The 25801-nt window shown below is 42.4% G+C and overlaps 1 protein-coding gene across 7 annotated transcripts in view; it reads right to left on the reverse strand.

Moving 5' to 3' along the window:
• Positions 1-25801, reverse strand: part of XYLB (xylulokinase) — a 103606-nt gene that overhangs the window by 17377 nt on the left and 60428 nt on the right. For all 7 annotated transcript variants that reach the window (XM_063303342.1, XM_063303341.1, XM_063303338.1 and 4 more), the window contains 2 exons: positions 4401-4459; positions 1614-1701 (listed from right to left, as the gene is read on the reverse strand). In XM_063303342.1, coding sequence (XP_063159412.1) covers positions 1614-1701; positions 4401-4459 — 147 coding nt within the window. Of the gene's footprint in view, positions 1-1613; positions 1702-4400; positions 4460-25801 lie in introns of those variants that run through there.

The following is a 25801-nucleotide window of genomic DNA, read 5'->3' on the forward strand; positions in this document are numbered from 1 at the left end:
GGCAAATAGAGGGAGAAAATGTAGAAGCAGTGAAAGACTTTGTATTCCTAGGTGCAAAGATTACTGCAGATGCTGACTGCAGTCAGGAAATCAGAAGACGCGTAATCCTTGGGAGAAGAGCAATGACAAATCTCAATAAAATAGTTAAGAGCAGAGACATCACACTGACAACAAAGGCCCGCATAGTTAAAGCAATGGTGGTCCCCGTAGTAACATATGGCTGTGAGAGCTGGACCATAAGGAAGGCTGAGAGAAGGAAGATCGATGCTTTTGAACTGTGGTGTTGGAGGAAAATTCTGAGAGTGCCTTGGACTGCAGGAATATCAAACCAGTCCATCCTCCAGGAAATAAAGCCGGACTGCTCACTTGAGGGAACGGTATTAAAGGCAAAACTGAAATATTTTGGCCACATAATGAGAAGACAGGACACCCTGGAGAAGGTGCTGATGCTAGGGAGAGTGGAGGGCAAAAGGAAGAGGGGCCGACCAAGGGCAAGGTGGATGGATGTTATTCTAGAGGTGACGGACTCGTCCCTGGGGGAGCTGGGGGTGTTGACGACCGACAGGAAGCTCTGGCGTGGGCTGATCCATGAAGTCACGAAGAGTCGGAAGCGACTAAACGAATAAACAACAACAAGCCTTACAATGAAGTAGAATTAGCTCATCTGGTCGTGTTTCCTGTCTGGTCCACCTGGAAAGGCTGATATCAATCTTAGAAGTTTGAAAGTACAACTCTCCTGTCGTCTCTTTCACAGCCTGGTAAGTTAGGGAGGTTCGTTTCTGAGTTTCTTTCTCTGTTTATCTCCTCTTATCTTGCAATATGAACCATACCTCTAGGACTGAGATTTGCAAAAAGCTGGAATGTAGGCCTGGGGTGGCTATAGACCAAGGTTTGGGGCTAGTGGGGACAGGATGGCCCAATGAAAGAAAAAACGAAACAGTCCACTGAACTGCTCCCCTCCTCCCAAACCTCTCTTGCTGTTTTACTGAGTGATTTTTAAATCACCTTGCCTTGAGAAGAAGGGGAAAAGAAGAAAGAACAGCCATATAATGTCACACATTAAGGGAGGAGAGACCCAGGAATCACTGCTAGCCATGAAAGATCATGAGAAGATCCCAACCCAGAAATGAAAGCTCTTGAATGGAATATGTGATAGTTGGCCTCGATTATTCTGTTATTTTATTTGGGGGTGCTGATTATGGCTCTAGTTCTTTTGTTTTTATGCTTCTGACTAATGGTAAGCCACCCAGAGTTGCTTTTGTAAGTTGGGCTGATGGATCAATGAAATAAATAGCAGTCACTATTTGAATGAGATGGGAGGGGACTAACTTAGAAACATAAATAAATAAATAAGCAAGCAAGCAAGCAAACCGACAAATAAGTAAATAAATCCGGTGAAGATCAACCACTGGAGAAGAAGATGAAAGATGGTTGGGCCTGAAGACTCCTCAAGGATCAAATTTGATCAAGGTTAGGCATCCTAGTCCAAGAGAGCATCACGGGAAGCAGCAAGAGGGCAAATGTATGCTCGAGACCCATCTAAGGGGCAGCTACCATTAGTGTATTCTACTGGCTGGGTACCCAACACTTCAGGGGCCTTCTGGTTGACTTACCATGGATTGCCCGGTAAGCGGAACCTAAACAGGCTGAATTAGCAGTGTCAATAGTGTACACTGGAACACTGAACACATCAGACAGGACCTGAAAAGAAAAAGAAGATCTATGACAATTGGACTGGGAAACAAAGTCACTCAGCCATTTGCTTCCATTGCCAAGACAGACAGGCAAGATTTGCAGCCAGAGGAGACCTGATGCTAGGAATCACAACTGGGAAACTAGTTAAAAAGTAGTTTAAGGCACCTTTTTGAAGGAGATACGGCCCAACAGCAAAAAGTAACAGGTATCATGGGGTGTAATAGTTAAGCTATTGGACAAGGACACTGGAGGCCTAGGTTGAAATCCATCCTTAGCCATGGAAACTTATAGGCATAAAAGAACGTAGAGATAATCTTGATGAAAGAATGGATGAATCATTTTGGGAGAAAATATGACAACTCAGTCATGGGAAGGTGAAAAGCATGAGACAGAAACTCAAAATGACCCTTTCTTGTTTCTGTCTGGTATAAGACGAAGTAGAGAAAAACTCTGGCAGGCTTTCAAGATTCTGTTACTATACCCTACAACAATAAAGTAGCATTCCTCTAATCTTGCAGTCTCTATTTCCTGACTTGGCCTACCTCAAAAGGCCAACACCAGGGGACTTTGGGCCAGTTGCTCTCTCTCAGCCTACCTCAACGGTCATTGTGGTAGGGATAAAATGAAGGGAGACCTTCATTTAAGCCTCCCCGAGTTCCTGGAGAAAAAGTGGGATATAAATCTAATGCCTACATAGATTACAGATTGTCCTGAGGTTTTGTAAGTTCTGATTACATAAATCCAATTTTATGGAAAAGTGCACAAGGATGCACAATGCACAATCCAACATGAGCCAAAAAACAGCTTAAAACAAGAGCTCCTGAAATGGAATCTTTGAGCCACCCAGTCCTGTCTGTATTCTATTTTGCTGCTTGCAAATTAATTGGCAACTGAGTTGTTAATTAAAAGCCAGATCTAAGGAAAATTTGCACTTATTAAGCTGAGCAGCTGCTGGAGATCATACTAATCTTGTCAAAGATGTCTCATATTTTGGGAAGAACCCCAATGGCCAAGATCTGTGCTACTTTTCACATTAAGCCTTTGCATAAAAGAACATTTCCCTTCCAATTCTGGAATATGCAAATAATATCTGGACAAAGTATTTAATTAAACCTGGGAGTTTAGTTTTGAGAGATATTACCAGGACACAGGGCCAAGAAGGAAGGATCAAAAAGATACTAGACCACGGATGAATTTACACAGTGCTTTCCTCAACACTTCACTTACAAAAATCTTACTCACCTTTACAAATTCTTGAAAAAAAACCTACCTGTGTCCCCAAGAAGTACTGGACTTCAGATTTCTTAGTTCCACAGCAGCCCAGCCAAAGAGAAACTTAAGAGTAACTAGATACTTGCCTAAACACAGCCAGCAAAAAAGGAGGAGGCTGTAGGACTGGATATGGTTGTCTCAGTCTCACTTAAAATATGCATTGGAAAAAATGCAAGGATTTTTAAATACGTTAAAAAAAAAGTATTTGAGCAATTCCTGGAGCTTGGCATCTGCTAATTAAGCAGAGTTAATCTGGTTGCTGAGAGGCAGCTTGGCCTCAGTGTGGCCTCCTGAGTTCCTACTAAGAAGCTCTGCCTGTCAACCCTAAAAATGCACTTCTCAGAAATCTCAGAAACCACATCCCCAAAAGAACATTTCTGCATGCTCTATTAGCTATGCCAACTGCAGACAGAACATGCATACAAGAGGACCTTTATTTATTTATAATCCTGCAAACACAGCAGCTATTTTTTGTTAACATGGGTACAAAGAGGCTAATGCAACCTTAGAAAGTTGCAACAGGGTATAACTGTAATGCAGAACTGCAGTGACACCCAGACAATAGCAATAGGTACCAATAACATTGTGGCTTATTGACTGTTCCCAGCTGTTGACTTTGAAAGGCATCAGCTTTTGATTTGCCTTGTCTGGAAACCCAGAGATGTGAACTTCTGTGGTTTTCCGCTGCGGATTGACATGACCTCTTCTTCTTGGTGTCACATCACAGTCCAGGGATGTGTCAGCTAATGAGTTGAAGCCAAAAGGCATCTCTACCAATGGGGCGGAGCTGGATTCCATCAGCACTGAGAACAGGAAACAGTGGCTGAGAGAACGTTAAGGAAGGGTCCCTTTTTAACTATCCACTTTCAAGTTGTAAAAACAGTGCCAGGTCTATGTGCAGCAGACATACAGTCCTGGCTGGCTGAGGAATTCTGGGAGTTGAAGTCCACTCATCTTAAAGTTCCCACAGTTGAAAAACACCAGTCTTGAGAAAAAGTGAAGGAACTCTGAGGTGTTGCAAATAACGTATTATATTTGCACTCCCGTGGCTCCAAAATACGTTTCGGAGATCAAATGGCTGCACAACCACCTAGTCTCTAACATTTGCACATAACATGTACTCATACCGTTGTTTAAACAAGATCTACTGTATTTTGCCTGAAAGCTTTTATTGCAGTTCCTAGACCAGCTTGGGGCTTGCTCCAGAATGGTTCAGCAGCAATCAGGATTCTTACCATTTGTGTGGAAGGACATTCAAGACTTACCCTGCCCTGCTCACCTATACAGGTACATCTCCTACCTAAATTTCATTGCTGGCTAATTCCTCCTTAGCATCATGCCTGCTCAAGGTCTTGATTCCTGAACTGAGAGCTCACACCCTCGCTAAAATGGCATGTTTGATGCTGAGCTCAAATGGAAAAAGCCACACTTACTTGTAAGATTGCCTTATTATGGGATGCCCCGCCTGTAGCCAGGATTTTTGTGGTTGGCACTACAAACAAAGAAGAAATGAAATTAATGGGGGTACAACATGATCCAATCTGTATTATAGAAGATTATAAAGGGCTACCACTTCTAAATGCTAAAACTCATTATCAATGGTACTGAAAGCACCAAAAGCTGACACATCCATTAACTGGCTTACAGGGTTGAACATGGATATTGGCAGGTCAGGCAGTTTGATGAGAGGACTTCGTCCTTGTTCTGTATAAAACCAAAGGCAGAATTCTGGCTTGGCCCATCGTTTCCCCTGTGAAGCAGTGAAGTTAAGCATTTATAGCTTCATCACACCCACCATTTACAACAAAGGACTGTTTGGGTAGTGGGATGCCCTTTAGCATCTCTGTTGCCCAACACAAAGTGGCAATTCCAACTTCATCCTCCAGCCTGTAGCTGAGGAGGGGGCAGCTTGGATCTTTCAGGAAACTGCACTAGCTGTGTCTGCTAACATTCAATAAATTTGTACTGAAATTCCACTGGCACCGATGTACAATCCTCACCACCACCACCACCACCAGTTGAAGATAAAGGCTAGAACTCCATGCATGAATCCTTTCAGATGTGACACAAACATTCATCAAGGGCAGTGAGTAGAATTGTGGAACTATGATTAATTTTACCCTACTGTTTTTTTTTTCTTTTCTGCCTCACTAGGGGCTTCCGTTACACAAAAAAGAATCGAAAGGAAAGCTGTCAAGTCAGCAAAATTCCAGAAAATACAATGATCTCCAACATCCCTTGTAAATCAGACGTCAGTGAAGGCCTGGCAAATGCCAAGGCACCCTTCACTAACCAGGCGCTTTCACAGGCCATTTCAACAGCTCAGAATTCTCAGCCAACTTGTGCCAACTTGTGCCAACTTGTGCCAACTTGTCCAGCTGGCAGAGAATCCAGGGGTGATAGAGGTCCAGCATATTCGAGTTAGCAAAAGCTGTCCTAATCGGTATAGTATTGAAATGAGGTATAAATCCAAACCCTTAGAAAAGGGGGGGAAAATTGCAGTAGAAAGCCTGCCCTTCAGGGGTGCCACTTGACCAAGACTATATCAGAAGAAGGTCTGCTCTGAATTCCCTCCCCATGGAAGTCAAGGGAATGTGGACCAGAAGAAAGGTCTTCTTAGTGGAAGTTCCTACATTACAGAATAACTCTCCTGGAAAACGCATTCAGGCACGCCCTTAAATGATCTTGTTTCAACAGGTCTTTGGACTCCATAGTGATTATAGGAGATTTTCCACTTTTGTTTTGTTATTATTACTAGAACGGTGTTATTGATTGTCTGCCTTTTGATTGTTTTTAATTGTGAAATAATCAGTATTGGTTTGTTCATGGACAACACCCAGAGTCAGCCAGATTGGGGTGGCCTTTAAATGCTATTAGGAATGTGGGAATTGAAGCTCCACGCATCTGGAGGGCACCAGGTTGGAAAAAATGCTTTACATTATCCTAATTTAATAGAGGCGTTGTAATGGTACGTGGGAATGACCCTGGGTGACAGGAGGAAGAGCCGCAGACTAGGCAATAGTCAGATAAGAGGCAGCTGAGCCTGCAGAAGGAATGGGGCATGGCAAACGTCTCCGAAGGAACCCTCCCTAGTTTCTTGGACTGTAAAGGCGAGGGGGATGAGATATACTTTCAGACTTGCAAGATTCTGTTATTGTAACCTTACAATAAAGTTAGAGCTGGTACTTCTGGGTGTGCTTCTTGTCTGGACTACCTTGCAAGGCTGACATCCATAGCAGGACCAATTGCAGATGGCCTGCTTGAAGTTTCAAAACTAAGGGTGTCCGTAGGAGAGGATCAAAAATGTCAAAATGGTGATTCCGATCATGCAGTCAAGGTCCCCATTTTGCCTTTTTTTACACACATACACACACACACATGCCTTTGCTTTCGTTTGGTGCAGGCACTCCCAATGCAGTCAAAACCCGTGCTGAGAGTTTGAGTGTCATCCACCAATAAATTTAATCAGAACTTCCTTTTCGGGGGAAATTTCAGCGGTGCACAAATTGGGTTTAAAAAGCCATTAAGTTCCACATCAGTGTCAATAAATAACTCAACCACACAGCCAAGTTAATTCCTTGGAGAAAACAAGTTTCAATTCTACTTGTACACAGTGACAGAGGCTTGCCAATATTTGCAGAAGGGTGTCACAAAAGCCACCGGAAAACAACCTCTGAAACCACCATGCTCAGGAGACTAAACAAACTAAACAAACAAGGCACAAGGTAGCCACAACTGAAAGCCACCCTTTATGGTTTGGTCCCCCGACACATCTTTCTTCTTTTCTACAAGATCAACGCATGGCAGTCTGGGAAAAGAAGTGGGAAGTTGTGATGCAGAATGTAAAAGTTGTGCCTGGAGCAGCTCATCTCAATCAGACAGAGATTAGCAGGAAGATCAGTTCATTAGGAATCGCATTTATCTGGAATTTCCAGGAGAGCTCTAGGTAGTCCCCGTGCCTCAGAAGGCAGCATCTGGCCAAGAAACAGGAGCCAAAACAAAGGGGGGGTGGGGGGGGTAAAATATAGCAATTCAAGAACTCTATGCTTCAGCAAAAGCCCTCCAAGTCAGCAATATTTGGGAGAACTAAAGTCCAGGCAAAGCCATACAGGTAGTCCTCAACTTATGACCATTCATTTAGCAACCATTCGAAGTTACAATGGCACTGAAAAGAGTGACTTGTGATTGTTCGTTGCACTTATGACCACTGCAGCATCTCTACAGTCACATGGTCAAAATTCAGGCGCTTGGCAATCAGCAAGTGTGACAGTTACAGCATCCCGGGGTCATGTGATTGCCATTTGCGACCCTCCCAGCCGGCTTCCAACAAGCAAAATCAGTGGGGAACTGCATGATTCACTTAATGACCATGTGATGCTGCAACAGTTATAAATGCAAACTGGCTGCCCAACACCCAACTCATGATCACGTGACCGCAGGGATGCTGCAACAGTCTGAAGTGTAGGACCATCATAAGTTGTTTTTTTCAGCACCGCCATAAGTCTGAACCGTCACTAAACAAATGGTTGTTAAGTGAGGACTACCTGTAGATAAAAGAGGACTTTGGTCCTCCACTGAAACTGGGAGGTTCTGTGCCATCCCCAACCTCTTTCCTGATGTGTCAGATGATGGCGAGTCATTCTCGGAGTTAGTCCAACAATCCGGAAGGCACCTGGATAAGTGACCCTGCCCTAAAGCAGACAGCTGGGCCTGTGCAGTGAGCACTAGAATCTTCTCTTTTGCTTCTCCAGGAGATATTAAGCAAGGAACCATCACTCCCATGCAGCTTGCAAGCCATGATACTCATGCAATCTTCTGGAAACAGGCAGCCGAGTAAGTCAGAAGACTCTTTCTAAGAACGAACGCCCGTTTCCTTCATTGGCCTGGTTATGTAGATTGGGAGATGATGGATCCCTTAGCAGGCACCAGGTGGTACCCATCTATTCAACGGGTGGCTTCTCAGAATCAGATGCTGCTGTTGCCTAGCAACAAGAAGATACTTACCACTTGGAAATTTAGCTTATAGAATCCAACAGCCTGAAGGAAGAAACCCACCATCTAATTTAAGATTTATCATCTTAACTACGAGTAGGAAAGAAGCCATAATCCCAATTATTAACACGGCTTTCCCTACCTAGAACCCCTTTAAAGGTATGTACAACCACAACGCCCCCAGCCCAGCCATACTGGCACACTATGATAGGAATCGCAGTTGGACACATCTGGAGGACTCTGGGCTGAGGAAGGCTGGCTTTCACGTATTTTCAAAAAGCGACAGGACAAACAACACAACAGGCAGGAAAGCGTCACATGCGCCTGCTGAAACTGAAAGCTGAGCAGCAGGAGATGCGGAGGAAACAGGCCCAGGCCTCAATCATTCATACCATCGAGAAAGAACTACAAGGGCGGACTGGGAACTCTGCCACCGGACAACCTGCCTCTAGTTGTGCCTTCAGGGTGGGTTGGGACAATGACGTCCAAACGTTCTGGACAGCACGGACACCCTGGCTGAGAACTCTGGGAGTTAATACCTCAAAGCCTCTAGAGGGCACTAAGTAGTTCCCAACTGAAACCTTCCTCTGTCCTGAACACATGGGTTGCTCACTTTCCACAACATGAATGGCCCGTCATCAATCTCTATCAGTACAGGTAGTCCTCACTTAACAACCATTTGTTTAGTGATGGTTCAGACTTACGACAGTGTTTAAAAAAATGACTTACAACCAGACCTCACACTTATGATCGTTGCAGCGTCCCTGCGGTCACACGATCACAATTTGGGTGCTTGACGACAGGCTCGCATTTATGACCGTCGCAGCGTCACGTGGTCAAGTGATCACCATTTTCAACCTTCCCGGCCGGCTTCTGCCAAGCAAAATCAATGGAGAACCACATGATTCGCTTAACGACCACATGGATTGCTTGACGCCTGTGATTTGCTTAATGACCACCGCAAAAAAGGTTGTAGAATCGGGTTGGATTCGCTTAATGACCACTTCACTTAGCAACCGAAATTCTGGCCTCAATTATGGTAGTTAAGTGAGGACTACCTGTAGGCTCTTTTGCTTACAGTGAGTTGTGCTCCAGCACAACAACATGCTATCAGAGATGGCAGCTTTTGTATTGTGGCAGTCCTTTTGTAGAGAGTAAGGAAGATGACCTTGATGGAAATATGCAGGAACTATTACCTAAGCAAAAGGGGCTTAAACACTTTTTTTAAGCCGAGAACAAGAAGATAACATTTGGAAGCAGCTCAGGCAGATGAGGAGGTATAGCACAAGCAGACTTGCAAGATTCTGTTATTATAGCCAGTCTCAATAAAAGTAGTTTTAGCCTCCCTGTGGAATTGATTTCCTGGTCTGCCCTACCGAGTGGGCCTGACACATTTCTTTAGTCTTTTCAAGTATTACAGAGGAGGTAATCAACTTCCTGTACCACTTCTCTCTTCTTTTCTTTCTCCCAACCAAAGGGACAAAAATTATGTTAAAAAAAATCACAGTGGTTTAGAAGGGTCAGTGCAATCTTGAGCTCTTAGGCTCTTGTTCCCTTGTAGAATCTTCCACATAAACCTGACTGCAAATCGCTTTGCAAGGCACATCTCAGGACTTATGGGAGTCCTTATATACCTGAAAACAGTGGCATTTTAGACCAGTACACCCATTCCTGTATGGGTGAGGGACTTGCATAGCACTGAATAGTTCCAGAATTTAAGCGGCTGAGAGCTGGTGTGGTAGGTACTTCCACATGCCTGTTCCTATCTGTCATCCTACAGAGGAATATTTCATTAAAATGCAGTGTGGGGCAGTTCCAGTTTGCTTACTCTAACGACATGGGAAATTTCTGGATGGGGCAGCCACTTACTGCCAACATTCCTTGCAACATTTTTTTGGATCTGGGTGAAACTGATAAATGTTCTACCGATTTCCTTTCTAGCCCAAATTTATTCATTCATTCATTTGTTCATGCATTCATCCAATCATTCAGAAAATGTATATGGCTACCCATCATAAACAGGTAACTCTGAGTGGCTAACAACCAATACACAAGAGAAAAACAGCATGATAAAACCCCAACGAACAAAACAAAAAAATTCAATTGAAAAAGAATCGTAATATAAGAACCAAGCCACTGCATAATTAACTCACAACACAAGAATACACCCCTTGGGTTCCACTAACATCCCCATGTAATAGGAAGACCAGTCAACCTGTCTACTAGTCTTCTGTAAGACCAATATACCTACAGTATATCCAAAGATAGTCCAACTCACAGTAGGCTAGACAACAACCAGGAGCTTCACCCACACCCCTGTTCCATCCCACCAACATATCAGGAGGGTAATTTGTGGAGAAAGGCTTACCAGCCTTACAGAAGATGGGTTGACTGGTCTTCTCATCACATGGGCTTCCAGAAGACCAGTGAATTTGTGTTCAGAAATAGCCCAAGAGATAGGTTACTTGGGCAACTTGAAAGTTGGGTAAAGCCTCCATCCCAGGCCCACACTCACCTAAGCCTGTCCTTTAAGAAGGCTGGTGGTTGGTGATTTTTCCCATTCGAAGATGACAATGGGTGAAAGGGGACGCAAAACAAAGAAATCTTGCCACAGGTGGCAGACCAAGAGAGGGAGAAAGAAGGGAGGAACAGGTCTCATCTGTCCCCTCTCCTCTCTTGCCATAGGTAGCAGAAGGAGGGGAGAGAAAAGACAGACAATGGCTTTTTGGGGCCAGTTGCTGATCCCACAGATTGATCACTAGCACCAAAGGAGGCATTCCTCCTTTATTTAGTTACTTTATTCATTTATTCTGCTTCTTTGCAGAGGCAGAACAGAGATCGGAAATGCAGACAGTGCTACTTTAAACTGTCACAAGCTATTATACAGGATAATAACAGAAGAACTTTCAGAACAGACAGGCAATTTTTGAACAACATATTTGCAGGCCAGGGAAGCTGAAACTCAGCAGGCCTGTTTTGAGTAATATGAAGTAGAATTTTTGCAGGGCAGAAGAAAACTTGGAGGGGAGGGAAGAGAGGGAGAAGGAGAGATGCATAAGATGCCATCAATAAAATGGAAGGACCAGCAATATTAGCTTCTGAGGCACGGCTAGATCTAGAGAAAGAGCATTCTCTGTACTTCCAAATCCAAATAGTGAGTTTCCACAGAGGTTTCGAGAGAAATGCAAAGCTTTCAACAGCTGCCAAACCCTCAAAACAGTATTGCATTCTCTTTTTTCGACATGGGTTGCAAAAACAGAATATCCACAGGGACTCCACATCTGGCAAGCAATAAAAAAGAAGAAGAAAACGCTAATGGTCCTCTCTAAACCAGCCATTCTCCAACTGGGCCTTCCAGTTTCAATGCCCAGAATTTCTAGAAGGCTCAGAAGGCTGGGAGTTCTGCAGGGTTCCAGACTGGGTTCCAGACTGGGGAAGGTCAAAAGAATGCACCCTATGACAACCCTATTGTATTATGGATGGATCCTATGCATCTTTTGCATCCTATGATGCAAAAGTGAAAAAAAATGGTCTCTGGGTTTTACAGAAGGGATCTGTAAATGGGTGTGAGGGGAGGGAGATGATAACTCCAGATAATCGCAACTAGCCATAGTTCCCTTCCGCATGCCTGCTTCTTGCTAATAGACATGCAACCCTCATTCACCCTTGAAGGCGCTTTCCTTTGGCAGCTGTCAAACGTGCCATGAAAAGTGTGAATTGGCTCTGTATGGTACAGACTGCTCATATGCAAGTCTCTATTTTTAGACTCCTACGCATTATCAATATTCTCCATATTCCCAGAAATAGTATGAAATTTTGTCTCCTCCCCCCCAAAAAACCCCCCAACACATGCTCTCTCTTTCTTCTAGGTTAATACTTCCAGAGGCACAGAAGGTTTGGTAGGCCAAAAAGGTTAATTATACAATGAATAAAATAAAGTCCTCAAATAAATTGGACGTTTAATAGGTAATGGAGCAAAGGCTACCAAGGAGCCGAAGAAAAAATGAGCACGCAAAGACAGAGACTTAGGAGTTTTCTGCTGTGGGTTTAACCCACGTCATTGGGATAATTCTCACGGCAATGGGTTGGACAAGAGCGCAAAAGGGGGGTGGGGGGTTACGCCACCATAGATTAAAGCAGCCTTTATCAAACTTCTGACCCTGGAGGAACCCTTGAAATATTTTTCAGGCCTCAGGGAACCCCTGCACATTCAGGCTCAAATATAGGCCAGAAGTTAGAAAATTATTCTATTTGTTTCCCGAGTAGGCCTGTATAGATGCATTAACAGTGTTCTTAAACTAAAAATAAAGACTGAAACTTACCTCTTTAATGTGAAGTTGCCTGAATTAGAAGTAATTTTTTTAAAAAATTGTGATCTCCCAGGGAACCCCTAGTGACCTCTCGCAGAACCCAAGGGTGCCACAGAACCCTGGCTGAGAAACCCTGGATTAAAGCCTAGGCATCTTCCAAATGAAATGCAAAACCTGCTTGACTCAGCGAAGCCATTCTTTAGGGAGAAAAATGAAGAGCAATTCCTAATTAGCAATATCCAGGAAAATTCTTTGATTGGAAGAAATATTAGTCTGCCGCCCTTTCCCAACCTGTTTTTTTTTTTTTTTTTTGCAAATATGTCCAATGCCATTGCTGTGTTAAGGGGGAAGTCTAGGAGACCTCTAACCTCAGTCCAACTTGTGAATGGAAATTGAGCCAAGGTGGGTACACCAGCACGTTGGGAGAAGAAAAGGAAATGGGGACACGGTAAGCAAGTCTCACCAAGAATTCCTCGACCAGGATTAGAGCACCATCTGTAGAAAACGGACAGTGCAGTTTCCCCCAGATTTGGGAGTCAGAAACACACAACAACTGTAATGTCTGCCCATGTTACAAAGTTTAAGGAACACACTTCCTGGAAAGAAGAATGTACTGCCCAGAATCAGGAGAACAGGCACCATACAAATATTGCTAAATAAGGGAAGAATTTTGGGGGGAGGGATGAAAAATCTGGGCCCCATCTGCTTGTATAGTGTGGCTTTGCCCCCTTGGAATGATGCCCCCCAGTTAAATGCAGCCCTCAGCCACTAAAAGCTTGCCCAGTGCTGTTTGAGAAGACATCATATTTGAACATATTATCCAGATGGCTTGGGTTGTGCCACGTTGGACACAGGCTGGTTCTGCTCTGTGGTGTGGCTCCTACCGAGATCAGCCACGCACAGGAATTACGAGCATTAGGAATCTGATTCAGCGCTCAAAGATAGTATCATCATCTGTTTCTAACCCAAGGACAGTGGTTCGCCTTTCAGAAAATATCAGTGTTTGTTGCCTGGAGGCCTTGAATTATTCATCAAGCTCTGCCACTTTCTTGTCCAATTCACTTTGTCATTTCCCTCCAACTTATTCCCAGCAGCTCTGATGAAAATATAACACAATAACACCTGCTTACAAGAGGCATTCAATTTACTACATGCCCTGATTGAAAAGACATTTCCTCTGCTCCCAAGTTAAAATTAGATGCGCTTTTTTTAATGGAAGATTCATGTTTTGGGGGAGAGAACAGCAACATGATATGCAACGTGGCAAGACTTCTCCAGCAATCTTACCAAAAAAAACTTTTGTCCTCTTCTGTGGAGGGAAAAAAGAAAAAGAAACACGATACGACATTAGAGCAAAGTGTGAAATTCCACCCACACCCACAAATGGCAAGCTGACTGCTTTAAATTAAAGTTTCTGGAGAGTTGTGGGCAGATTGCTGTACACAGAGACTAGACTTTCCACTTCTCCTGTATCCAAACTTGGTCACTTGTTTTTCACTTCCCTTCCTTCAAGTAGAACTTTCTTTTCAACTAGCTGTTCTTGGCCTTTAGCTACACATCTGCATTTACGTAACCTTGGACAATTTGGTAGCAGCACCTAGTTGACCTTGTTGAAGAAGCTAACTGAATCTTCCCATCTGCAAGAGGTGGCAGCACTTAAATGACCTTGAAAAAGCAAACCAGGGTTGGATGTGCTTAGTCCTTAGGTGGGAAAGCACCAGGAAGTGCCAAGGCAACCAGCCAGACTGAGAACTTCCTGGAGGAACGCAAAGGCAAGCCTAGTCCGTATTATTGCATAAGTCAACTGCATGAAGGTGCCTATGTCGTCTCCAACGGTTGAGTTTGACTCAAAAGAGTTTTATTTTTTATATACACCAACAGGCTATATGCTACTGCACCAATGCTATAAAAACAATGACTTAACATTTTCTAAACGCTACTGAAAAGACGGAGGCTAGTGAAGTTATAGCCTGAGAGAGATGAGTGTAAAAAATAGGGTAGCAGAGAAACACTGAGATCATGCCAGCATTGGCTTGTAGGTCATTCCATGCAGCGGGGCCACTGCAGAAAAGGCCACCCCAAATCATCATGGTTAAGTAGCAATCTATCATTTGAAATTTCCTCAAACTTTGATTTGTCCCATGTGCTTGTTTTGTCCCAATCCAGACTAAGTTTCCCTGGTTGTGAGCCTGTCCAGACATTCTTAGCCCTGCAGAAAGTTATTTAAGCTTCCTTCCTGGCAGCTGATTAAAAGACCATGGAAACCAGTAGAGTGGTGCAGGGGAATATTGTTGCATTTTACTTCATTCCACCCTTCGCTTTCATTAAGTAAGTTTTGCAGGGCTCTTTTTGAAAGCACTAAAAAATTAGTAGGCTACACTGCAGTCAATGATACCAGTATATTCCACCTTCAATACTCCAGCAATGTGCAAGGCAATTCCAATGAGCATCTTGTTTGGGTGAAACAGAGATACGGGATATATGGTGATGCAAAAGCAGAGCCCTTAGACTTGGTTGAATTGGCTCTGACTTAGGGCACCTTCACACAGCCACAGCTTTTGACTCTCCTAAGCTCTGCAGCCACTTCACCCTGCTGATTAAGTAACTGCCTGCTACCTCTTGAAGATGGGGAGGAGAGAAAGGCCACCTGAGTGATCAATGGGCGAGCAGGCAGATGGATGTCCCCGCTAACCCCACTGTATCATGGGACCACAAGGGGACGGCCGTAATCCCAGATTAGTGCAGATTTCAGGGTGGGGAAGGAAGCTTAGTCCTCTGCTTCTTCAGGTTCAACCAGACCTCTAGAAACTCATGACACTACATAGAATGCCACCTACAAACCATGCATGGTGGTCAAGCAGATCTCTGTGAACCTCCCCTTAGGATGCCTGTCATGGGTGGGGGATTATCAAGCACCTGCCAAGCTACAATACCTCACCTTAAGCTTGGTGGGTTGTAGGCTATGCAAGCTCATTAGATTCCTAACCTGATGCCTTCTGGCTGTGGTGGAACTACAGGTCCCCAAAATCCCAGACAAGGTTCTTTTAGTTGTGCTGCCTAGGATTGCAGTTCAAAACAGTGTAAGACACCAAAGCCACAGTAAGCTACGCTCTCCATTCTTATAATACAAGTTCCTCCCTATCACAATCCCCTCTGAATCTTAGACAACTCAGCCAAGTTTGATTCACATCAAATATTTAGTCCTAGTTATTATTTTAAAAAAAACTACCTTCAGAGGAAACTAACCATTTCTTCTTCTGGCAACCCGTCAGTCACAGTAAATCTGCAAATAAACTGTCGGACTCAATTCCAATCACTGTAGGTAGTAAAACCGGAGCAGTGGATGTGAATTCTCCCCCACACCCAACACACTCCGGTCTTTTCACAGCCTTTATCCAGCTTCACTGTTTCCCAGCAAGTCTGACTGGATCTACTGTGTACAGAAATGAATGACATATTTGCTAATTGTCCCATTAAACTTTCCGCCTTTTGGAATAGCAAAGCAAAACAAAACAGAACAAAGCACATACCCACCAAATGACTTTTTCAAGGACAATGAGGCTTCTTTTGATTTTGTAAACAATTCTCCCAGCCAATGACTCTCTCTGTGTTCATTCAGAATGTTGTGAGATAGATAGATAGATAGATAGATAGATAGATAGATAGATAGATAGATAGATAGATATGAAAGAAAGAAAGAAAGAAAGAAAGAAAGAAAGAAAGAAAGAAAGAAAGAAAAAGAAAATTGCCTCCAATAATGGGGAAATGGAGCAGTTCTTTTTATTGTGACAAATGGAAAGTGGGAGAGAAGAAGGTATAAACAGTCAAAGAAAGAATGCTGACTTAACGCATTTTCACACCCAAATTAATTAGACCTTCTGAAAACTATTATGGAAAAAAAAATCAACACAGCTTCCTCCAGAATGGTGCCCTTCAGATGTGCTAAATACTTTATCCAGGGTAGCTGGTAATTCTGGGAGTTGCAGTCCAATACATCTGGAGGGCAGCTAGCTAAACAAATATTTTTAGTTTTTGCCATTTGCCATAGAACTTCAGTATTTATCCCCTCCTCTTATTATTTTGCAAGTGGAGACGTCAGCGAAGAAACTGGTGTTGAAGCTCTATTTTTTCCAAATAAATTAGTGTAGTTTGTGGACACAGCTGAGATCCCCAACTGCCTGGAGTCTGGGAGCGTATCTGGATTGAGAATGCCATGGATGATCTCGCAAAATGGCTGACACGGCGGGCATGGGCTGATAAAAAACATTGATTGTCAGAAAATGAAATCATTAAGCTAAAAGGGAGGCATTTCTTCCAACACCCTGAGATTAAGACAGAAGTCAGGCCTGAGAAAGAAAGCAAAATTCAGAGAATACAAGAATACATGATGAAGGAAAGAATCCGTGCTTCAAATTAAACTATTTTTTCCCCCTCAAACACAACAAAATTCCAATTTCACACAAGCAAATGAATGATGCTCAGAAACAGCAAGAAACACAGTTAACTTTTAAAGGGAAAGTGAAGCTGAATAAATATAAAATCAGGAGAGATGGGAGGACCGACGGACGCCAAGGAATGTGCTGGAGGGCGGAGTCATAAAATATTGCCCTGGTTTGAAGGAACTCAACTGCCCCATTCAAGGCTCAGGACTGGTCCAGCTGCCATCTTGCAGCCTAGCTCAGAGGAGTATTATGGGGATCAAATGGCTACTCTGAGCTTGACAGAAGAAGAATGCCATGCAGCCATTAAGAACAAAGAGAGACATATACAGAATACCACCCCTGGCAGAAACGTGACAAGATGAAAAGCGCCATAAGCCTACCAATACATGATCAGCTTTGAAAAGGAACCGTGGCAAGCACGTACTGTAAGTTGGAGCTGATAGGCTTCCAGCTTTATAAGCTTCTTATGTTCTTCAGTCCAGGTCTAGCAGTCTGCTCTTCTTACAAGCTCCCTTATTCCTGTTATAATGTCATTAAGCCTCTTAAGCTGATAGTTCCTCTTGATTCTGGCTGGTAGGTTTTTCTTCATTCAGCAGAGAAGTCTGCACCCCGGACACGTACAGGACATTTATATTTCAATCAGCAGGGAGCCGGGAGGTAGGAGGAAGCTTGGAATAAAATAATCAGGAAATCCGGTTTCTGCAAACTGAATATTCATTCCATGTATTAGCAATATTAGCAATAGTTCAAAGAATGGGATCGTTTTTCATCTGCAGCCACATGGGAGAAAAACAGGGAAGAGTATCTGCCCAGAAAACCCTCTAGGTAAGGAAGAGGTGCATACATAACTTTGTGGGGTCACAGGGGAAAAAAACACGCTTCTCCTGGGTAAGACCAAAGGAGCCTAGGGGTTACTTGTCCAGCTGCAGCGAAAGAACGGATGGTGTCTAATAAAAGCACACGCTTTCCCTGCAGGAGACTCTAGTTGCAACTCTTAAGCAAGATCTAATGATCTTGGGTGGCCAGTTTCTTTTGTGGGACACAAATGGAACTGCAGAAAAATCACAGGCCCACCCACTTTGCATTATAACCTTGCTTACTACAGCTCTAAAAGAACAATTAAGTGGGACTTCTGGACCCCAGAAGGGATGCCAGCATAAATATCACCCATGGGAACCACCCTAGCCATGTCTGTACCTGAGTCGGTGTTCTGGGCATCCTTCCTAATTGAAGAGACAAGTCCAGAACATGGACTCATAAAGCTGCAACAGATTGCCTCTTCTAAACAAAGGTCATTTCGATGTGTCTGTAGTAATGGGACCCTCCTGTCATCTTTTCTTCACTAACAGAAAAGATGAAGAAGAAGAGCAGGGGATTCTGCAGAGATGCACTGGAGACCCTCCTTGTGGGTGGACAATTTGGACCCACAAGAAGCTTTCCTTCATTTCTGTATTTCTTATAGAGCACTAGCAGTTTTTGGTGGCACACAAGTGCCCTTTCACACATGGCTTGGAAATTATTGCATTAAATCACAAAGGGGTGAGTAGTAACGCAATAAAATTTGCAAAAAGACACCAACTATCCAAAGCAGAGGGCAAAGAGTTCACAGATGCATTTGGCCGATGTTCTGATTCAGCCACTGCCACTCAGCTGCGAGGGGGGAGGGAGCCCCCCCCCAAAACATCAAATTCTTAAAACATCAGCATGGCATTTTTAGTTGCTCAAGGAAACAGAATTCTGCCAGTTCAAATCTTGCAACAATATTCACTGAGCCATCCATAATGCCGCCTTCCACAAATTCAGCATATGCTCAGCTTTTAAGCGCATAATTCAGTGCTTTCATGAACAAGGAACTTAATCCTGCCTTCTTTTTTAAAAATCAATGAATGCTGTCCCCTTGCAAGCAAGATGAAGGGCAGCCTCAGGAATTTACAACAAGCAGATCTGTGCATGTGAGAGTTCATACAATCAGGGTTTTGCAACTCAGTACCTGGTTTCATAATTTTTTTACATAGCCCCTCTCTGAATAGGGTTATGGAGATATTTCACATTGGTGCATAGGCATTTTTTGACATTTGGTTCCAAGTCTGCAGAAAAGGAACAAATGTTTTTATTCAGATTAAAACACACACACACACACACACAGAGGAAAGAAGCCAGAAAGCCCGTAAGTCATCTCACCATACCTTCAGGTTCACTGATGAGAATGATCTATAGAAATGATGAAAGAAACTCATGAAGCACATAAGAAAACAATTCCACATCAACCTTTGAAAATTAGTGTTGGTCAAGAGCATGGGTTAAGAACAACAGCCTCCAATAGTTCACATCTCACAGTAGCATAAGAAAAACCTTACTGGATAGACCAAGACCAATCTTAGGTCATCATTTGGTTTCTCATAGTAACTGGTATTTGGAGGATGACCCCAACCTGGAGGTAACACTAAGTCCCAAGACTGATGGATCTGTCCTCCAAGAATTTACCCAGTCCCTTGTTGAAATCCATCCAAGTTAGTGACCATCTCCATGTCTTGCAGTCACGAATTCCAGAATACTTTCCTTTTTGTCCATCCTACATTTCCTTCTAATCAGGTTAATTGGATGGCTTCTGGTCCTAGCACTTTGAAAGAGGGAGAGAAACTTCTCCCCTTCCATGCCATGCATAAATTTGTACACCTTGATCATGTCCCCGTTCGTGCCAAACACCTTAGCGTTTTGTTGTAGGAAAGGTGTTTAAGCCACCAGATCATTCTGGTTCCTCAATTCTAACTTTCTTCAGCCCTGTACACAGTACTCCAGACACAGATGTACTGTGGATTTGTATCAGGGTTTTACAGCGTTGGCAATGTTACTTTCAACCTTTCCCAGTGAACCACACATTCACTAGGCAAGCCACCCTGATATTGTACTTGATTCCTGGTGACTTCACGGACATCTTGGTATAGTATTCCTGATGACAGTATGGAAAGGGTTGCCAACCACCCTCTGGAATTTCTTGCCAGCTCCCATCCAAGTATTAACCAAGCCCAAACCTGTTTAGCTTCTGAGCCCAGACAAGGTTGCTCTGTTGAGACCTCATCAAGATAAGATACATCACGTACGCTAAACTCTTAGGAACAGTGTGATACGAAGAATAGAAACAACTATAAATCATCTTTCTCCAAATCCTTGCAATATGGTTCGGTGGGCCTATTGCTGTCTCTTAAGGAGAAGACGGGATTTGCAGCGCTTCCGGCAGATTTTTTCCCCCCTTAACTAAGAGATTATCACAATGCCAAAGTCACAGAACCCTTGGCATAATGCAATGTGGCATAAAGATGAAGGCATTCTTCATTTGTCAAAAATAATTAAACATGTCACCGACATTCTGCATAACTCAAGAGCCAGCTGAGAAAAGAGCAGTATGTCTTCAGCTCCGTTTGAGTGACAAGGTCAGCTCTGCCCCCTTTTTCCTCGGCTGCTTCTCCATCCCTGCGCCTGTTCATTATGCCATAAATTAATCTGTAAAAATTGGGACAGACTACGTAATATAATTAGCCCAGCCTGTTCAAACACGGCAAATTTACATGGGGTGGCAAATCAGGGGTGCTGAGTGATCTGTAGCCAACAAATGACAGAGAGGTTAATGCAGTGTTTCTCAACCTTGGCAAGTCTAAGATGTGTGGACTTCAACTCCCAGAATTCCCCAGCCAGCCAGAAATACTGAGTTAATGTGCAACCCATATCCCAAAAGGAAGCATATGGAGTCCCAAGACCTTCACATTCAGAGCAGGGAAGGGTCACCTTCAAGTTATTAATCCTTTTGAGACTGGACTCTGTTTAGTTCTGCTCTTGAGCCTCCCACCGCACCACATCATGAATACAACTGGGACTCCTGAAGATGCATCCTTATGCTTACCAACATGTGAAATCATTTGCCATCAAGTACGTCCCAAGATATTTCTGCACCTTCACTAAGAAGCCACAGAAACGCCCAGAGATTACCCAATACAAATTTTATTGGAAGCAAGTCATGCCACTAGATTTCCACCGAGCAGGTTTCTAACAATGTCTTGCAAAATCTGCCACCGAGATAATAATTCCAGAAAATGGAGGAATGCATGAAGAGCATATCTGTTTAGTCTTTGTTCATGTCCCTTTCACTTCTTCATATTAGTAAGTCCATCTTCTCTTCAAATATAGTGGTTAAGGTGTTCGATTTGGGCCAGTTACAATTTATCTAGAGGGTATTTTTTCAAGTGAGAACGATATTGAAAAACCTAGGATATGTACAGACTGTTAGGATCCATATGTTAAGAGTCCTGAAAGTTGGAATTAAGATGGTTCACAATGCAGACTCAGTAAATTCTTAAGCATCCTAGTTAAGTAAGACTGAGTGGTATACACAGGATTTTTTTTCAAGATGGTCTCAGTTCTGGGAATCCTCTCCACAGGGACAACCAACAGTAAGATCTAGATCTGACTCCTTTTTTCATATGTTCGGGTTACCTTCAAAGTATGAAAGTCTTCTAAATCCAAAATGCATTCTAACCTAAGTCCAAACTACCTCACTTTGTTTCCCAATTCTGGACATTTCCATTAAGCACACAAAGCCTATAATTAATCTACTTAGATGGGAGACACCATTTGTAAAGCACTATTATTATTTGGTGGCTTCCCAGAAATTAGTCCTGCCTCTAAAGAGGGGAAACTATGAGCAATGAAGCCATTTCTTAGCAAACCACTGAAGTTAGAAGTTGCTATTCTGAGGATCCATTAGGGAAAATTTTTCATTCAACCTTTGTGCCGTCTTCTAATTTAAAGAGAGTTGGTTAATAAATGCTGTTGATACGAAAAGCTCACAAGCATGAAGAACAGCTATGTTTTTCTCATCTTCCTACACCAAAGTAATAGACCTCTGCAAGCTTCATACAACTTTGACCACAGACTTCAACCAACTCCATAACCTCATTTTTGAAACATTTATCATCTAATATTGTCATTCTTACTATCTAATTCTCTAAACAAAGCCAAATCACCAAGCTGATCCATGGCTGTCCAACAGTATATCTATCATCCTTTCTCAAAATCAACATTCTGGGAACAAGCTGGACAGCTAGGAAGAATTTATTCATGCCCCAACCACAGTAATCCAGCTACTTTAGAAATCAGATACAGTTGGAAAGCAAGAAACCCATTGTCATTAATCATATTGATCCTTTAACTGTATTAACAAAATCTGCATGAATTAGATTTAAGCGCAAACAAAAAAAGCCAAGTCCCATGATGTTGCAGGCAAATTCTCACTTCTCCCTGATATAGAGATCTATAAAAGGTTATCCAATTATAAATGTGTTCGTCTTTTAAGGAGCCTCAAGACATTTTGTTGGTTTTGCTACAGAAGACTAATATGGGCACCTCCTGGAAACACTTCTAAATTTCTTCTTGTTATCAGCCACTATATTTATAGTAATTGTATTAAAAATTATTTCCATAAATTAGCTGGGGTAGCTAGCTAATTAACTGACTAAATACTGCACAATATAATGGAACAAAATGAAGATAATTGAACAATGGAAAAATGTCACAATATATCAGCCTATTCTCCCCTTTTCCCTTCTTATTCATACTCAAATCCATTTGTTCTAGGGGTTTAACCAGACACTCCCATTGTTCTCCCAGAATGTGGTACATGCATCTTTCCTTTCCTTCACGTGGATAGTTTTCCTTTCCCATTTTACATAAGATGGTTTTTTTAAATAGAATTTATTTTCAAAAATAAAGCTCTTTATAACTTGAATTTTCAATTGATTGCCATTTTTTTTAGCCTGACCACTAATTCAAACAAATGCAAAGACTTCCATTTCTCAAGAACTACCATTAACCATTCTTTTATTATCTCCTAACATACACCAATAAAAAAAACAAAGCTATATGCCCTTAATACTCAACCCCAAATAATTGATTGGTCAACCCAAACTCTCACTAGTTACATCCTGGATTTTCAGTATATTTTCCTGAATATTTTCCAAGTCAGAGAAGGGAAATAATTATAACTGTACTTAATCAACTGTCAGTACAGTCTGAATATATACAACCTAGTTTGTAATGTTCTTAACTTTGAGGGGACAAAGAAAACTATTTTGCATTCAAAAACTGAACACTAAAATACTGTCCCCTTAGCTAACTGAAAGTTCTAGGATCAAATCAGATTCTCCAAAGAATGTAGTTTGAAAAAAACTAAGGACATATTGTAGTTTAAAAGGAAGCTTACACTCTCTTCAATTCATTGAAATTCTGGGTGTTGTTAAATGTTTGGATACAGCGTTATTCAGTAATGATAGCAAGCAGTCCAGCGTTCCTTTACGCTGGCTTCCTAATACAGCAGGCTCACTTGGATCATTTGAATGACTTGGCCTTCTCGAAAGTATGGGTTTACAGATTTTCCAGTAGTCTTCTCATTTCTCATGGGTTTGATCTCTTAGCTATTTATCCAGCAACAGAAGAATGCAGTCTAGCATTGACCAAGTGACAGGGTGGAGGAAACCCTGTAAACCAGAAGAGATGCTATGTATAGTATCATATGAACAACACTGGGTATAAAAAGCCAGTCCTATCACTACTGTAGAACAGAACAATTCATCTCTATTCTTCCAGTCTATAATGAGCATCTAAACTCACTTCCTTCCTCAGGAGAAGTATGACACAACAAGGAAACAATCCTATTAAAAAAGGTTCTTCAGGTCTTCCAACAGAGCACCCATCGCCACTATAACTGAGTCCATCCACGTTGCTGTGTTCATTTTCTTCTTCCCTTTCCTTCTCCTTTTCCCAGGATTATAGACTTAAATCCATTCATTTCCCCCCACTGCATGGGTTTACCAGTAGACAGGGAAAGGAATAGGACTTTTGTACTTATCAACCCTCCCTCCTGATGAACAGAAACTCAACTTGTCAATTAAAGCAAAGATGTACAGTATCTCAGGGTACCTGGAAGCCCATTCCCTTGACTTATGATTCACTTAGACTGATTTGTATGTAAACTGTTTCTTTGAATATACACAGCATTTTCTGCTTAACTGTAATATTATAGGCAGGCTCAGGGCTGGTTAGTAATTGGATGTTAGACCTCCAGAAAGTCCCAGGGCTGCAGCCTACACTGGAAAACTGAAAAACATTTTAGAAGAAATCACCTCCCCACCACTGCTAAGAAAAATGCACAGATGCATTCATGATGCCACCAAGAGTCAAGTTCAACTCAAGGGAGATGTGAGCTTTTTAAAAGCCAGTTCATTCATTTGCCCCTTTTGGAGTTATTATTTGGTAACCTGACTTACAAATTCTTCCACCTTACCCTGAGTAGATTCGCTTATCACCACCACCACAATGGGTGCGCAGAATTCAGGTCTTGACTTAGCATGACCCACAATGGTGGCCAACTGTTATGGCTGGCCAATCATGGTACGAAGCTTGCTTATTTATTTATTTGATATTTCACATTTCTGTCACCGCCCATCTCCCCCAAAGGGGGACGCAAGCTTAACATCTTGTGCAATCCCAGGCAAGTACGGTTTGTTTAATGAGGGATGGTTAAACTAATCCCAGCTCACTGTGATGTCATGTAAACCCAGCCATGATGCCTGGTGATGGGGCTGTAATATTGCAGAACTCTGACTGCTTCAGCTTAGTGACATTTCTTATTGCTGTGATTTGGTATTCCCAAAAGTTTCAAGATTCCAGTATCCATAATCTAAGGAGAATTAAAACTGAGATAAAAACAAAAGGATTTCTATGGCCCTGGGACTAATTTCTCCCTGGGTATCACATTTAATGGGAGATATTGTGCTCGCTGACAAGTCAGGCACTTGTACCGCATTAAACAGATCAAATATAATTGGAATTTGTTCCGTACTGCTGCTCTACAGATTGTCAATAAAAACAATATCCACATTGCATTTCAGGTTCACTTCATTTGCATTCCCTAATTTAGAATTTAAGTAATTTAACAATAGTAACGATTTCATTCAAATTAAAGTCCAGGGCAAAATTAAAAACAATTTTAAAGTGGTGTTAGAAAACATTTCGTTAAGTACCTGCTACAGTAATACTCGCTTTCTTAATATCTCAGTCAATCTCCCCCTTCCTTTGCAACCAATACTAGGCTTCTCCTGTGCAGCCAAGCTTTAGACAAGCCTTGTTAGATTTATTGGCATTATTCCATGCAATTAATTAATATATATTAGAGCTCTGCAAGGAAAAAATGTGCAAAGATTGGCACCGAAATAAATGAGGCCATTTGGGGGGAAAAAAAATTCATTCCGCCAAGATAATTGCTCTCTCTTTTTTAAAAAAAAATTCAAATACTTTCTTGATGGGAGCCATCAAGGAATATTCTGCCAATTATCTCCATCGTTTCACTAAATGCTGGAGGCACCACACTTAGCCACAGGGCTCTTAGCTGCTACAAGGGAAAAGCTGTAAGGCTGGACATCCCACAGGAGCAGCCATAACAGCCTTCCCCAACCCCAGGTGCATCAGGACTACAAACCCCAGAATTCCCAGCCTGCATGGTCTTGATATTGTTGCTCAGTTCCTAGAAAGGGCAGCTGTGAGCCAACCAAAAACAAAGCCAGTGATGGTTTCTCAACGGTGCCTTTGTTCCTATACAAAGGGCTCCAGTATCTTTGCAATGGCTGGGTAGGAAAGTTCACTTTAGCTGCTACACCTTGCCATGATGGACAGAGACAACTGAAAAAAAAATGCATGTTTAGAATTAGGATGCTGTGCAATTCTTCTTTTATTTGAGCTGAAAGACCTACACCACTGAAGGAACTTTGGAAGGAAGCTCCACACAAGTATTGTTGGGCAAAAAGTTGACAGGGTATTCAGGGATGCCAATGCTCCCTTTTGAGCAGTGTTTTTCAAACTTGGCAACTTTAAGATGTATGTTCAACTCCCAGAATTCCTGCTGAATTCAGGCTGGCCAGGGAATTCTGGGAGTTGAAGTCCACACATCTTAAAATTGCCAAATTTGAAAAACACTGCTTTAGAGGATGTACAATTTACCTCAAGATTTGTTTCCTGCAGCTTCTCCAGCACCCTCTTCTTCTC

This window comes from Candoia aspera, chromosome 4, assembly GCF_035149785.1.
Source record: "Candoia aspera isolate rCanAsp1 chromosome 4, rCanAsp1.hap2, whole genome shotgun sequence".
Lineage (NCBI taxonomy): Eukaryota > Metazoa > Chordata > Lepidosauria > Squamata > Boidae > Candoia > Candoia aspera.